Below are 15,975 nucleotides of genomic sequence, written 5' to 3'. Positions count from 1 at the left end.
TGCTTTCGGTCATAATTCCTGGTTATTGGCTCTCCTTAATACCTGAAGCATTAGACATAGTGAATCGTGTCTTTATAGTTGAACCAAAATGTGTAATTTTCCTCATTAGTTTTCTCTTTGGCTTTATTTAACATAAAACCTTAGGTTTTCGAGATGTCAGAACCCTAAGATACAGTTCCTCAGAACCCTGTATGGAATTATTTTTAGTAGTGATTTCTAAGGGCGTTAACCAGTTAATTTTAGAAATGAACAGATTTCTGTGGTTCAGTGGGTAGAGTAGAAGATGATGAGAAAAACTGTCAGTGGTAAAACCTTGCGTCAGAGTCAGATCCCCTAAGTTGTTCCTCTTGAACTGGAGTTCACTTGGCAGCCACTCTGGAGAGGCAGAGAGGTAAGGTCACCCTGTTGGTTCTTTTTCCATTTGCATTTTTGTGGCATCGTAGAGAGCAGAGTTTTCTTTGGTCTTTCACCGAGGATTCAAGACTGGTTTTGTTGGGGCTGGGTTGTGGCTTACTGGTAGAGTACTTGCTTAGCATGTGTGAGGCCCTGGGTTCAATTCTCAGCACCACATATAAGTAAGTGAATAAATAAAGATCTGTCAACACCTTAAAAAAAAAAAAATATATATATATATGACTTGCTTTGCTTTCTTCCATACAATGATTGGATTTCAGAAATAAATACTTCTCTTCCTTTGATTCTTTCGGACGATAGTCTTCCTTGACTTAGAAGTGCCCACTTCAGTGTTGTTTGTCCTGGCCAACGCTCTGTGTTCTTGACATCTCTGTTATCTCCAGAGCCAGTTTAATGGTGGTTGGTTTTCATTTCCACCCTTGCTGTTATATTCTGCCATTGTTGAAAGTGCAACATTTCAGGGAAGAGGGAAAGGAAATTTTGGAAAGTTTGTCTTATCCTTTGTCCTTAGTCTCAGGAAGTAACAGGGTAAATAGGAGGAAGCTGAGGAGGAAATATGGTTTACCAAAATCTCTCTGAGGTGGGAATAGACTCTTCTTGGACTGACCTTGGAATTCTAGAATCAGCAAATCTTGAGAAAGTGACCCTGTATAAATTTTGAAGGTATCTTTTTCAATTCTTTGAAGAATAATAAAGGGATAGTCACAAATAATATATACTGGCAAAGTTACTGATTTTTAAAAATAATCTGCCCAAAATATTTCTGTTCTAAACTTTTTCATGTCTTCTTTCCTGTTATGTAAACACTGAATTTCATGTTCTTATATAACCAACGTGAGATCCATCAGCAGACACTTACCTGGTGTTAGGTGAGTGCAGTCTACTTCACTTGGTGCTGCAGTAGGGCTGGTATTGCAAGTGGCCATCCTGAAGTTTTCCACACAGCTATTAGCAAAGCAAATTGAAAAGAAGGGTTTATTTTCCTCTGTAGTAGATAGGTAATTATTTATGATACATTTCTTTGGAGCAGGTGTTCCATTAGAAATGTTTTTGCTTTACGTATTTCCTTTGCACGTAGGACATACCATATAGGAGATATTTCATAAAGTATGGTGCTTGCTGTGCCTGTGGTGAAAATCCAGCAGGGAAAATATTAACTTCTTTGTGACCGGAGACTGTTTAGTCAGAGAGAGTCTAGAGCTAGAGTCAGGGATAGTGTTGAGTGGAATATATATTTGGTAACTTTCAGGTATACAGGTGGAATTCAAAGGAAGATAAAGATATTGGTACTAAAATATTCAGCATCATGATATCAAAGAGAAGTGGACTTTAAAAATTTAAGTTGTAGATGGACATAATCCCTTTATTTTATTTATTTATTTTTGTGTGGTGCTGAGGATAGAACCCAGTGTCTCACATGTGCTAGTCAAGCACTCTGCCACTGAGCTATAATAGCAACCCCAAGAGAAGTCGATTTCTTTACTTTTCTTTTCACCAAATCAAATTGTCTTTGCTAAGGTGAATCTCAGTTGCATAATTTTAAGGCACTAAAAATACTTCCTTTATCTGGGTTCTTTTTCTGGTACTCAAGCCAAGATTTGGGATATCAGAGTTCCTTGGGAAAAGATATTAAAAAAAAGTATTTTATTATTCACTGATTTCCTTTCATTTTAGAAATCTATTTTATAAAAATTTTGAATCATAGCCTTTTATTGAACAGTGGCTTTCAGGGGAAGAGGGGGAACCCTTATGCAATTTACTGTCAAAGTGAGGAGACTCTGTGCTACAAATCCAAGAGGTTATCTGTGGTTAGAGGCTTGCGAGCTCTTGAACAATGGATTTCCACTTGGCCTGCATATGGGTTAGGGAAATACAAGAAATGAAATATAGGACTGAGTGTTACAGGATGGTAGCTTAGAATCTTATAAGTTTTGTCTTGGCAGGTAATTTGGCATAAATTGTTAATGTAAATCTGGGTTAGTGGTGAAGACGTTATTTTAGTAAAAAAGATAAACTGCTGATTAATTCAGCATAGAACTCAATTACAAATTGAAAGTGTCTCTGCGGGACTCCCGGGCCCTAAAGACAGCAGATGTTGAATTGATACTCCAGCATATTTCACAGTGGTATGAAATATTAACATGGTTTATTATACTTGTGTGGTGCGCGATATTGGAAAGGGGGAGGTGGTGGGCAGGTGGGTGTGCAAAGCAGCCTGACATTACACGCCCGCTTAAAACACACTGAAGTGTGATTAGGAATTTTAGGAAAGTTTCTTTCTTTCTTTCTTTCTTTTTTTTTTTTTTGTAATGAAATGGCTCTGTGGAAAAATTAAGTTTAAAATAACATTTGGGTCTAAATATTTAAATGTAGTACTCGTGTAGGTTTACATTATACATGCATGTTAACGTGAAAAATGACAGATTTTGTAGCAGGCATTTAAGTGTTTGATAGAACCACTAATCCCAAGAGTAGGGGCCTAGAGGACTTGAACTGTTTCACTGAGTCAGTTGTCAGCTTTCATGGGCTGGGAAGTTTTAAATTCCCGCTGTACAGTTTTTACCTTCTGATCTAAAACATGGTGATTTAAAAAATGCCCCTGTATTTTACACAGGTAGAGAAGTTTCATTTCTGTCCCCTCCCTCTGCGCCACACTTTACAGTTTTCATATATCTGTATCAACTCAAGGGGGGAAAAGTCAGCACATTTCTTATATCAAAAGATCTGAATAAACAGAACTGCCAATATTTGGTGGAATTGGCAGTTCTTAAGAGGGATGTGACTAAAGTTGGCTTAGATGGGATATTTCAAAGCCATTGCTGCTCTTATGACAGGCCCCCCCACCCCACCTCCATGACAGCCTGTATCAAGTGCAGGTTTTGCTAGCCGAAGTAAAGACAGTTCCAAAAATAGCCAAATGATTCCAAATGATTATGGTATGACTACACCCTGGTCTGCTCTTGCGAAGGCTTTTTTTCTTTTTAAAGGTGCCCCTTTACACATCCAGCTTTGCAGAGGTGGGGCAGCAGCAGCAGCGGGTGGGAGGTTCCCAGAAGAGCATCTGTGTTGCTCGTGGAGTTGCCGCTTGGCCTCTGAGCAGCCAGTGGGTGGTGGTCCTTCAGAGATGTGGAGGGCAGGCTTGCGTTCCATGCACTCATGTCGTTGTTGAAGCTCTATGCCTGCTCATGAGACCTCCTCCCTTTCTGAGCCACATCTACAACCTAGTGAGGTGGACAGGCCCATAAACAGCTGCTAAAAGTGTGACATGAAAAGTAGGAGAACATTCCCTATTAGGAGGACTATTAGAGTAAGACAGAAGCAGAATTGATAGACTCTCCCTGGGAGACTTATTTAAGAGGGTGTCAAAGAGCATGTGGTGCATTGGGGAGGTAGGTCAGTGTGAGGCCATGAGTTCAGTCCCCTGTACTGAAAAAGAAATCATGACTCCTTACTTGAATTGTTTGTCTTGGGGTTTGAGGACAGGTAGGACAGTAAGCCTGAAGAGAAGAGCAGACCGTTCTGGATGAGGAACATCATGCACAAAAGCATGTAGGCCCTGCGCTAACTTTTAGTGGTGTAACCCTAGAAGTTTGGACAGCTGAACATATTTGGAAATAGGAAAACAAAAAACTCCAGATGGTATCTGAAGTTGTCTGGATGGTCATTTCTTGAGTCAGTGTGGCCTTTTAATTAGCAGCCATTCTTCAGTGTGAGACACGTCCAGGGCTAGCAGCCCTGTCCCTGTGTGTGAATATTTAGTTTAGAAAGCTGCCACGTTCCATTAGAGGTGGTTGTGTTTCAGCAGTGGGTGCAGGAGCCGTGTAGACTTTTCAGATGTCCTTTGAGATTTACGTTGCAGTGTAATTGGGAGATGCTGGTACTTAGTGTGTTGTGCATGGCGGAATGTGAGATTACCTGCTGTAATGAGACCCCAGCAGCATACCTCAGGAAGGTAGTTAAAGTTTTAACCTTAACAAACAATGTTACTTGTGGGTTTCTGTGAGGTAATTTATACCACTCTCCCCTAACCCTGAAATTGTACAGAAACGGACAAAGATATGAGGTTGTGCTAAATAGATATTTTAAAATTCCACCTACTGGTACAGATTTTTAAAAATATTTGCAGTGAGTACTGTATCCATAGAATGCAGTCACACTTGTAGTCATTGTCATCCTGTCATGACAGTGGAATATAGTTTCTCTAAAATTGGAATTGTGGCAATAACATACAATTAAAAAGTATAAGTACCTATTAACTTTGATTTCTTGACAAATATATTGGCTCTTAACTCAGATGAATGGAGTTGGGATGATTGAACAGTAAAAACAAGCACAAAGGGAAGTGCATGTGTGGGCTTTGAAGGTACCTGGGTTTGAGGATTGATTTTTGCTTCTTGTGTAACCCCCTGTAGCCTCAGTTAATAAAATAGAAAATTTGCTCCTAAAATGGGCTGAAGTTGGCTCTTGAGGGAATTGTTAGGAGGTTCATGTTTGTGGATTGCTGGAGAGAGTTAGCAAAAGTTTGCTCTCTAACCCTCTGACTACTTCTTGCTTTGAAACTTGGAGAAAATCAAAGTGCGTTTGCTTTTTTCTTGGTTTTAGTTAAGATTTGCAGTTGACAAAATGGCCTGATGGGAAAATTAAGTTAAATGGTATCTTCTTTATTGATACACGGGTGGTCAAAAAACAATTTTACTCTTTCTACCTGCAGAGAACTTTTCTGTATGTTTTAGGGAAATGTGAACATTTGGAGGCAGTAGTAATGCAGAGAGTCTCACAGACTTTCCTTTGAAATTTGCTGAATATGGTTTCTATAGTAGAGAAGGCATCAGGATGTTCTCAATTTTAGAGTAGCATTGTTTAAGTCATGTTTGCAACTATGAAATAATTTTAGAGGTGAAGTGTTTTAAGAACTAGACAGAACATAGTATTTTTTGACATTTTGTCTTTTTGGGGGCAGGCCTTGAGCATGCTAGGCAAGCATTCTACCACTGAGCTATATCCCTGGACCTTTTTAATATTTTTTATTTTGAGACAGGGTCTCAATAAGTTGCCCAGGATGACATCGAACTTACAATCCTCCTTCCTTGGCCCCTGAGTAGCTTGGATCACAGGCAAGCACCACCATGCCTTCCTGTTTTCTTGGGTGGAAACAAACAAACAAACATGGATTTTGGAGCTAGACCAAACTGCATTGCATCTCAGACCTTCCAGTTGCTGGTTGTGTCCCTTGAGTTAGTTAGTCTTTTCACCTTCCCCCTGTGTCTTTGTAGAGTCAGGTAAGGATAGTAGCACTTGAAAGGATTGTTTTAAAGAGCAAGTGGAGCCGGGTTACGGTAGTAACACACCTGTAATCCCAGCGATTTGGGAGGCTGAGGCAGGAGGATGGCAAGTTCAAGGCAAGCCTCAGCAATATAGTGAGGCCCTAAGCAACTTAGAAAGACCCTGTCTCAAAAAATAAAAAGGACTGGGAATATGGCTCAATGGTTAAGCACCCCTGGGTTCAGTTCCTGGCACCCCCCCCCCGCCCCCTGCCAAATAAGTGGAGTAGTGTGCTTTGTACACAGCCTGCATGCAGTAAATATAAGCTTTCTGACTTTTTTCACAATATAATTTCTAGTGAAAATGTGCTGCTTAGTATACTTGTTAGTGATATGGCAGTAAATTCTTGTGTGGAAGAATGCATGGGTATCAAATTGAGTTTTGCTTGCTGTATAATTTTTACCTTCATCATTGATTTGACCTGGGAGTACTGAGTTAGTAACCACTGCCTGCTGCACTGTAGTTGTGGAAGAGTGAGACTTTTACCTTGTAACCTTGGCTGTGAATGTTAGAGAAGGGAGTAGAGGTGAATCTGTCAGTGGGTTTCTTGTGTCAGGCACAGCACTAGCAGTTTCTCCTGCATATCTGCACGTGGAGTACCTTGTTTAGTCCACATCTGCTTAAGAACAGGTGCTAATTAAAAGGCTAGGTGCTAGGTAGTTTTAGGCCCTCTTCTGCAAATAAGGAAATTGGGACCTAAAAATGTTGACTGACTTTACCACCAAGATCACACAGCTAGTAATTAAGAGATCTGAATTCATAACCTGCATCTTCACATCTAGCCTCCAACAGCACACTCAATATACTGAGCATACCCATTAGCCCAGACCCTATAAGTTTTCTTTTGCCCTTTAGACTTGCCTCCCATCTGCTAAGTTTGTCTGAAGATTGTGTGAGTCTTGGAGCACAGGAAAAGGTGATCAGCCAGGAACCTCATGGAAAGAGATCTGAGTTAGCTCCTCATGATCCCCCCATTCCTTTTTATTCCTCTTCACAGCCCTTGGGCAGAGACATTATTCTCATTCTTCCAAGGAACAACTTGTGACTTACTTAGAACTGTGTGTATATATAAGTGACCCACCTCTCAGGGGCTTTCTTCATTCTTGCTGGCCTTTCTTGGGCCGTTGTGGCTGTGCAGCCTCTAACACCTCCATTCCCGCCTTGAGTTGTAGTTTATTCCTTTGATGATCTGGTATAAGTCCAGTTGCTAATGCCTTACCCTTAAAATTACTTCTGCCCCCCACAGCAAGTTTTTCCTTCGCCCAGATCCTGGTATGCTTGTGCATGCAAACACACATACACACAGCCACTGAGAAGATAGTGGGCAGTGCCACTGTGACCTTAAAGCCACAGTCACCAAGCACTGACCACCACTCACCTGTGCTCACCAGTTTCCAAGTGTTTGCACAGGCAGTGATGTTTACCGGAACAACTCAAGCCAGACTCAAAACTTGGATAACTTTGCTTTTGATATACTGCCCTGTCTAGGGAAAAAAAGAATTAAATTTGCTTTTTCTACTGTAAAAGATGTCACCACACATGGGACACATTGGGTTTGTGCAGGAAACGTACTGCTGGGGTTGTGTTTCTTCCTATTTTAAATACGTTATTAAACTCTTTAAATTTTTTCAACCACTATCCATTACTGACTTCTTCAGGCTGCATCAGTGATTTAGTCAGAACTTAGCATGTCCACAGTACACTAGAAGGCATTGTGTTCAGACTTCTTCCTCTCATAGCTGTCTTTGAGTTGTCCCCATTTGGGACTCATGCAGTTTTGGAATTACCTCATTTGGTATTATCTGTCTCATAATTTTTCCAGTGTCTGCAGAAGATGCGAGGTGCCATCTTCTCTGAGGTGAAAAAGTTTGGTGCTCTCTTTTGAGTCCAAACTTGCCTCCCACCCAGACATTTAGCTTCTCTGATCCAGATCATCAGAGCAATAGTTTTTGTTTTATTTATTTTTTGCTGTGCTGGGATCAAGGCCAGGGCTTTGAGCATGCTGGGCAAGCACTCTACTACTGAATCACATCCCCAGTCCAGAGCAGAATTTTTTCCTGTTTCAAATCAAAGTAATAAAAAAAGGGCAGATTTTTCAAGATGAATTTGGTCTGCTTCAGTTCTTTTTTAAATTAATTTTTGACAAAAGTTGTATAGATTTATACAGATTGCTTTGAAATATGTATACAGTATGGATGACCAAATCGGGCTAATTAGCAATCCTCATGAACTTTTTTTTTGTTTGTGGTTGATAGCATTTAAAATCTCTCCACAGTTTTCAAGAATATAATGTATTATTATTTGTACTTAGCACTTTGTATAGTAGCTCTCTTGAACCTTTTCCTCCTGTGTTTTTGTATTCTTTGACTGATATCTCTCCAGCCCTTCTGTGCTTTAGTTTTTCTTGAGTTAAATCTATGGTTGTTAATAAAGTAGCAAATTGTTACAAATTAAATATGAACTCAATAGCAGATGGGAAAGTGGATGAATGCCATGGGAATTCAGTCTGACTTCAGCCAGATAATGTTCACATTCTTGTCCCCCCAAGGGATCCAAGGGTAGGAGCCAACTATCCTCCCTGTCATGGAGGAGGAGCAGGAGGCAGAGAGACACTGCAATGCTCTGGGCACATGGTAGAGCCAGGGAAGCCTTGTTCTTCCTGACAAAAGGCTGGACATTCTTCCCTTTTTGACCCCCTCATTCAGCTCCTTGGCTACATAAACAGCAAATCATCAATTTTGTTTCTTTTTAAGTTCTTTAAAATTTTAGTGGAGTTTCCAGTGACTTTTCATATACATGTATTTTCACATTCCAAAGCTGTATCTAAAATAGAATGTTAGGTTTTTCGGTCAAATACATATTTAATATTTTGCTCATCCCGATATAAGTAAAGCCTGTTTGGTATGCATAACCCAACAGTCAAATGTGGAGTGTTTATTTAAGGAGTATTAATTTGATGCTGAACTGTCCAGAGTGACCATTGGCTAGCACACCTACATTTTACTCTGGTGACATTCCCAATCTCAAATCACTTTAGTGAGAAGAGAAATTCGATTGTAACTGTAGACAAGAATAATGTGGAAAAGTTTCTTTGCAGTACTAGTTTGTACCTGCACCATAGTGGATGCCGAGGTAATCTATCAGTTTGTGAGTGTCTACAAAATGCAACTCTCTAGATAACAGGTTTAAAGTAAAGATTTAATACAGTCTCCATCTCCTATGATGTTGCAGTGACAGTTTAAAACTCATTCTCTAAATCTCAGCAGACTTTATAGCCAGCAGTGGGCCAATATAAAGTTTAATAGCATTACAACACATAAATCATCTTTTAAAGATGCTACTAGTAGCTCCAATATTAAATGCAGACAATCGCCTGTGGTATAAATAATTTATCAAACACCATTTCAGATTAGCCTTCCATGCTGAGTTATTTATTTTAGCCTTTTCTGTATGATTCCTAAGGCACTTTTTGAAAGATCCATTACTGGTCAGTTTAATGAACTTGGGGGTCTGTTTTGTCCCCTCAAGCACTCGGGTACAGCTGTGGTGACCATTACGTGGCCGACGTGGCCCTCTTTGTGCCTTTTACAAGTGCTGCCCATTTGTCATGTAGTGGTAAATGGAGCTGCACATTGGAGTCCAGGGACACATTGTGCGATGCAGTGATGGAGACAAACAGATAGCTCTATAAAGTGCTGCTTGTCACAGCTGACTTGTAGTACAGTACATCACTCTTATTGTAATCTCATTTAAGAAGCAGGGGTGGCCCGGGGGACTGATATTCCCAGTTAGTTTGGTCTTTGTAGCCATAAAGCAGGAAGTGTTCCTTTTATATTCTCTGAACTTTTAGGGAGTGTGCTTTTTGCTTGGATTAATTACAGGAACTTCTCCACTGCACTGGGTGAAGATCTGTCAGCAGGTTTGCTTGGATCTCCTTCTCCTGGTTTGGGGTTGGGTATAGGCGTTTTCTGCTTAGAGGTAAACTATGTTTTTAGGAGTCCTCTGACTTGCTTTATTAAATAAGTTCCCAGTTATTAAGCAACAGCTGTATGCCAGAGACTTAACAGTGCTTTCTATACTTGATTTCTGATTTGCAGCAATCCTCTGAGGTAGGATTTATCATCAGTCTTTTACAGAGGAGGAGACTGAACTCAGGTGAAGTGACTTGCTCAAGGCTGCATAGCAGTAGACTAGGTCTGCCTCCACATCTGCCAGATGACCTTGAACCTGGGTCCCCCTAATGCCATTCAGTTACTTGGGTCATGGTGGTCTTTTTGCTGAGCATCTCAATGTAAAAATAAGCCAGCCCTTCTCCTAGAGGGCTTTGTTTAGGAACTGGGATGGGTCCTGTTGGTCCATCTACACACTGAATCTCCAAGTTCCCTTGAGACAAGCAGTGTAAATCCATGAGCAGCTGGCCAGGGGAGGGTGCTGGCCCTACCAGGGCAGAGCATTGCACCTGGGCCTGGTCAGCTGGGGGCCCGGGCTCTGCAAGACCCTTGTCAGAATCCTTCAGCAGCAGCTGTCCCCAGGTCACTCTGCATCCTCCCAGAAAAAGGAGGTGGTGTTTCCCGAGGAAGAATGAATCCCGAAGGAAGAGGCAGTGTTTCCTTGCATTTACTGTGGACCCAAAACAGATACAAATGTAGTGTTTTCCCAACCTCTTGCCTTTAGTTTGTGGTTTGTCTTGGTAGTTTTCTTAAATATTTGGAAGCACATGTTAAAGACAAAAGTTGTTTAATTGTAAAATTTAATTATAAAGAAAACACAGCATGAATATGCCCAGTAGTGTATTTGCATATATGTCTAGAATTCTGTAGTTAAAGACAGTATTCAACATGTCAAGCAGTTCTTGGAACACAGTAGGTCTCTGGGAATATTTATTGAAGGTGTTAGCTATGTGTGGTGGAACTCCTGGTCATTCTTGACCCCTTTGTGTGTGAAGGGTTTTGGTGGCAAGGGGAGGAATAGTGAAGTGAGACCTTCAGTCTCGATGTGGGCCTCTGGTATTAAATGGTGTAGAAGGGTCATCCCCGTGAAGTGGAGAGTAGAGAAAGCCCTTTGGGTGGTGGCCTGTGGGCAATTTGGGAAACACCTTGCAGTGGGATGAGTGTTGGCTCACGGAGACGTTGGCAACCAGCAGCCTTCTTTTATACTTCACTAGATTCTGAGGACACTAGTGTTAGGGAATGAAATAGTCTTGAGTCTGGGGACCACTGCATACTGTCCCCAGCTAGTGGAGGGTCCCCAACCCAAAGAAGGTTACTTGTGAGCTAATGTGGTCTTGGCATCTATAGCCCTAGAGTCCTGTGGACCTATTTCACTACTTACTGTTGACTAGCTGTGTGACGCTAGGCAAGTCACCGCTTTGCTCTCAGCCAGTTTCTGACTATACCATCCTCAGAGCAAACAGGATAGCAATCAGGGTTTGGTACATTGTAGTAGGTGCTCAGTAAACGCATGGTTTGTTTCATAATATCCTTAGTCCTGTGGATATGGGGGAGAGTGGGTATGATGATCTTGTGGGGTTTTCTTTCTTAAGGAACAGTCTTCCCTGGAATTGGTGAAGAGGAAAGAAATTTAAAAAAAAAAAAAAGATTTTTTTTCTTAATTTTTAAAAGCCTTTACTTTTAACAGAGCACATAATAATTTTATGAGTAAATCAAACTATGCATAGTACATTTCAAAATTTGACAATTTTTAAGTTTAATCACTTATCTTTACATTACTGAATATTTGCAGAATAAGAGTTAGAATGCCCTGTGCTCACAGAGCACCGTCAGCAGTCTGTTTCTGTGTGCTCGGTTGGATTCACTGGCATTAGATATGCATGTCTAATAGTATGTGTTTATTTCTGTTTCCTCTAAATCTTACCCTGTCCTCCGAAATAAAGCCATTTGGGAAATGGAGACCTTCAGCCCTAAGTGCTGCCAGCAGGATTGTGATGACCACTAGTGCTGTTGGCTGGTGCAAGTCCCCAGCTGCAGCGATGTGAGATGGCAAAGCGGAGGAAATGGTTAAATGGCAGAGAAGAGAAGGAAGAGGGAGAGGAGCTGAAAGGCCAGGAGCAGGGGTGAGCAGGTGGTTCCCCGAGTACACTTGGACCCACGCTTCTGAGGCTGTTCACCAGTAAAACAGCCAAGCAAGTTGTAATGAGGACGCATTTAGTGAACTGGTGGCGGGGTTTTGCTGTCTGTGTGGCAGGAGCACCAGCAGCAGCCGTCTCCTTGGCTGAGGAGCTTTCTCCTCCTCTGGTTTCTGGTAAAGCATTTGAGCGACTATTGGGAATCCTAGGAGAGTCCCTGATGAGAGGGTCCTGTTTGAGTGCGTTCCTGCAGGACTGTATGTGTGCGAGAGAGTAACTGTCTTCACTGACTCCATGTAGGTGCCACTCAGGAAGAAAGCTGGGGGATAAAGATACTACACGTAACCCCCTAGCCCTCTGCTGGCTCCGTGCGGATCCCCTCTGTTTTTCTCTGGGTCTGCAGAGGGCGCTCATGTCTTGGCATCCCAGGCTGGCCAGAGGTTGGCAGAGGAGCAAGAGCCCTGAGTGGGCTCACATCTTCTTACAGCTTAAAGCCAGTGAATATTCTGAAGCTCTCAGGCTGGAATTTAGACAGGGAATCTGTTTCTTGAAGGTCGTTACCTGGGCAGACTCTATTCGTTCAGCTGGCATGTGCACAAGCTTTCATACCCTGGGGGATTGGGCAGCGGCTGCAGCACAGGTTGGAGTTCCTTCTTTGGGAGATTGGTCCATTTCCGTCCATGTGGCATAAAGGGTTTGGACTTGAGCTGACCCAGGTCCTCTGTGCTGCCTTTGATTGCACTGCCATTTTGCTGAGTGCCCAGTGTCCTCTCCGAGGCTTTCCTTAGCCAGCCAGTGTCCCCATGGTTCCTACTGAAGTCATTCTTCAGTCCTCATCACACCACCCTCTGGTTACTTGGGTCCAATGTCCCTGCTGGACTCCTGGGTCCCTAGAGGGAAGAGACTTTGGTACTTCATCCATCTCTGCAGTCTTAGCACCTAGCACAGAACCTGGCGTGTGATAGGCCTTCTTGACTAAGAATGGAATGGATCCACCTCTTCACCAGTAGCTGTTGGGGACTCATACTTGCTGCTTCAAGGTGCAGCAAAGGAGAGAGTGATTCAGAGCAGTGAGTTGCTTCAGTGAACTTGTAGGATCATTAGTGGGAGGAGGTAAATTCTCTTGGGCAAGAAGTCCCACCCTTGGCTCTGCCAGCTTTTTCCCAGAACTACTGTTGTGTTTGGTGTTAGCCTCCCCCCATCCTACTCTACCTGACAGTACTGCCTTTCCATTACATTACCTTTTGTTAGTAAAGTTTTATTTGGATAGTCATACCCATTTGTTTATGCAGGTCTGTAGCTCTTTTGTACTACCATGGTAGAGTTGAGCAGTTATGACAAAGACCTACTCTGTGCTCACAAAACCTGAAATATTTACTACCTGGTCCTTTGCAAGATGAGTTTACTGACCTCTGTTTTGAATGATAAATGCTATCAGCCCACAGGTTCCAGTTTTGTGGTGAATATGTGATAAGGAGCAGTGTAGTCTAGGGAGGGGTTCATGTATACAGGGTTCCAAAGGTTCAGGTCCCCACTTATCTGCTGGGATACCTTGGCAAGTCACTGAGGTTGAGATCTTTTCTTCATCTATAAAACCATGTTGAAAAAACACACTGCACCAGGGGCTGGGGCTCAGTGGTAGAGAGCACTTGCCTAGCGTGTGTGAGGCCCTGGGTTTGATCCTCAGCACCACATAAATAAATAATAAAGGTTTTGTGTCCATCTACAACTTAACAAAACACTGCATAGCTCCCAGAAGATTCTGCTCACAGCTTTTGAAAGCACTTTGTGGACTTCAGAACAGGCCTGTAGCTCAAATGGGGACAGTACCCACTGTGGCTCCCTCCCTTTCTCAGGAGGAGGAGGCCAAGAAACTGGTGAGCGAGGCCATCGCAGCTGGCATCTTCAATGACTTGGGGTCTGGAAGCAACATCGATCTGTGCGTCATCAGCAAGAACAAGCTGGACTTTCTTCGCCCCTACTCAGTTCCCAACAAGAAGGGGACCAGGTGAGTGACGGAGATGACATGCTTCCTGTGTCTCTGGCCTCATGGACCTCTTGATCTCTCCATGGTATCTGGACCAGGTTTTCTGGATTCTTTCCCATGTTGAGAAATGCTGATTCCAAACCAGGCTTCCACACAGGCCTATGAGTCAATGTTTGCTTCATGACAGTGAGCTACTGCCAGGTGTGGAAAAGCGACTTAATCCATAAAGTGTTGGTGGGAGAGGTGGAATGGGCCCTGGAGAGAGGCCTGGGCTGCAAGTTGGGGAGGAGAGGTTTAAGTCATCTCTGTCCTTTCTTCAATGACTTGAAGAATTCCCTGAATGGAATTCTGTGAGATGTGTTTCAGGGCAGCCAGCCCATAACTTTTACTTAGACTGCTCCAAGATTCCTAAAAGCCACTAAACCAGTGGCTGGGAGCCTCTGAATGTTGGCCTTGGGAGCTAATGGTGTTGGCTACACCAGAGGGGAATCGTGCACTGAGCCCGTAGCACATGCGCAGGTGCCTCATCTCCGTAGTGTGGGTCAGGCTTAGAGTAGTGAGTGAGGTTCTAGTAGATTTGCTGAACAGACCTGGCTGGTGTGTGCAGATGAGCAGCTAGCATATTAACACTTCCTTGTGGGTCCAGCTGCTTGACCACCTGTGGCTCCTAATCTCTTCCTGGAGCCAGGGAAGCCAGAATGTGGCTTTTGGGCTTATTCCCCTGAGTGAGGCATAGCTGCGCCTGTGACCTCTGCCACCTCTGGAATGCCCGTGTTCACCCCCTGCTTGGATACTCATCTCCAAGAATCACAAGGCAAGAACAACCTTCAGAGCCAGCAGGTCTTCACCACAGTGTGCACTCAGCCTGTGGAAGCTCGGTGGGACTTGGGGTAGGCAGCGTGGCTGCAGAGAGCACTTGGCAGGTGCTAGGGAATGCTTGGTGGCTTTGGCCACAGTTCACCTGCATTTGAAGCGATGGAACTAGACTAGGTGATCCTAGGAGTCCATGAAGTTCCTTTGGCCGTGAGTGGGAAGGGAGGCAACCTTTCAGGTACACAACTGTGCTGGGGAGCAGGCTTCGCCCAGCTCCCTGAAGATGGGAACCAGTTCTGCTACAAGATGCAGCATGACTGGAACCGGTCAATGGGGAGGAGCTGGGAAGGGGAGGGGCTCCATCCCTCCCAGACTGGACAGTGTCCTGGTGAGGATTCTGACAGCCACATTTGAGCCATACTACTTGTGAGCCGGGGGTGTAACTCAGTGGTCAAGCATTTGCCCCGATGTGTAAGGCCCTGGTTCCATTCCCAGTACCACCAAAGAAAAAATAGGAGAGAAGAAAAGTAGTGTTCATGGTTGCCAAAGGGACCTGTGCTTAGCATGGGGATATCTGTGCAAAAGGGAGCACAGTAGCAGCCTGTGGGAAGCAAAATCAAAGTGGCTAGGAGCACTGGTGGGAAGGCTCAGCCAGTGCTGGGCACAGGGGCGGACAGGTACGTCCCTGCCCTCAACAGGCTGCTCCCGGTTGGTGCCCTAGGGCAGAGGGCATCGCAGTCACAGTATCCACAATCTCACTGTCATCATCTTACTCAGTCACTGATGGCAGTGCCACTGCCTGGGTGAGGGCAATCCCATAGTGGACAGCAGGTCAGGGCAGAAGTAGAGGCCTGGGCAGGTGTCCTGTGCCCACTGCCAGTGTAGACCTGGTCTTGAGATTGCTGGTGCCCTGTGGTGCAGTCTACTGTTGCCTAAGGCAGAGGCCCTCTCTGCACGCTGCCCTTGCTTGGGTGCAGGGGAGAAGCTTTTGTGTCCTGGCTTCCCAAAGACATCGGAGTGCGGTACACGAGTCAGGGGGCTTCTGGGGCTATGGCTCCAAAGCATGAGGCTGTCAAGGGCCAGCTCGGTGAAGTTGAGAGACATCTTCAAGCCTACAGAAGTGGGGGAGGAACACGTTATGGACAGCTGCAGCTACTCAGGCCCTTGATAAAGAACATGGTGGGAACAGGTCAGTTTTGCAGAAGGGAAGCCCTTTCTGCTCCAGTTCCTGGATTTAATATGGAACTGTCAGATGCTCACTTTCTCTGCTTTCTGCTCCCTTGAGCCCAAGTACCTGTTTGAGAGGACAATTGTCCAGGAGCACGTGGTAATGTCACAGTGGCCTTCCAGTAGT

At 43.8% G+C, this 15,975-nt stretch overlaps 1 protein-coding gene across 1 annotated transcript in view; it reads left to right on the top strand.

The window, feature by feature from the left end:
• Window positions 1-15,975, top strand: part of PSMB7 (proteasome 20S subunit beta 7) — a 53,360-nt gene that overhangs the window by 36,495 nt on the left and 890 nt on the right. Inside the window, exon 7 of the mRNA XM_079113851.1 lies at window positions 13,678-13,829. Within this exon, the coding sequence (XP_078969977.1) occupies window positions 13,678-13,829 (152 nt within the window). The remainder of the gene's footprint in view (window positions 1-13,677; window positions 13,830-15,975) is intronic.

This window comes from Sciurus vulgaris, assembly GCF_902686455.1.
Source record: "Sciurus vulgaris genome assembly, chromosome: 15".
Taxonomy (NCBI): domain Eukaryota; kingdom Metazoa; phylum Chordata; class Mammalia; order Rodentia; family Sciuridae; genus Sciurus; species Sciurus vulgaris.
Note: the sequence above shows the minus strand (reverse complement) of the source record. Positions and strands in the feature narration are given on the sequence as shown.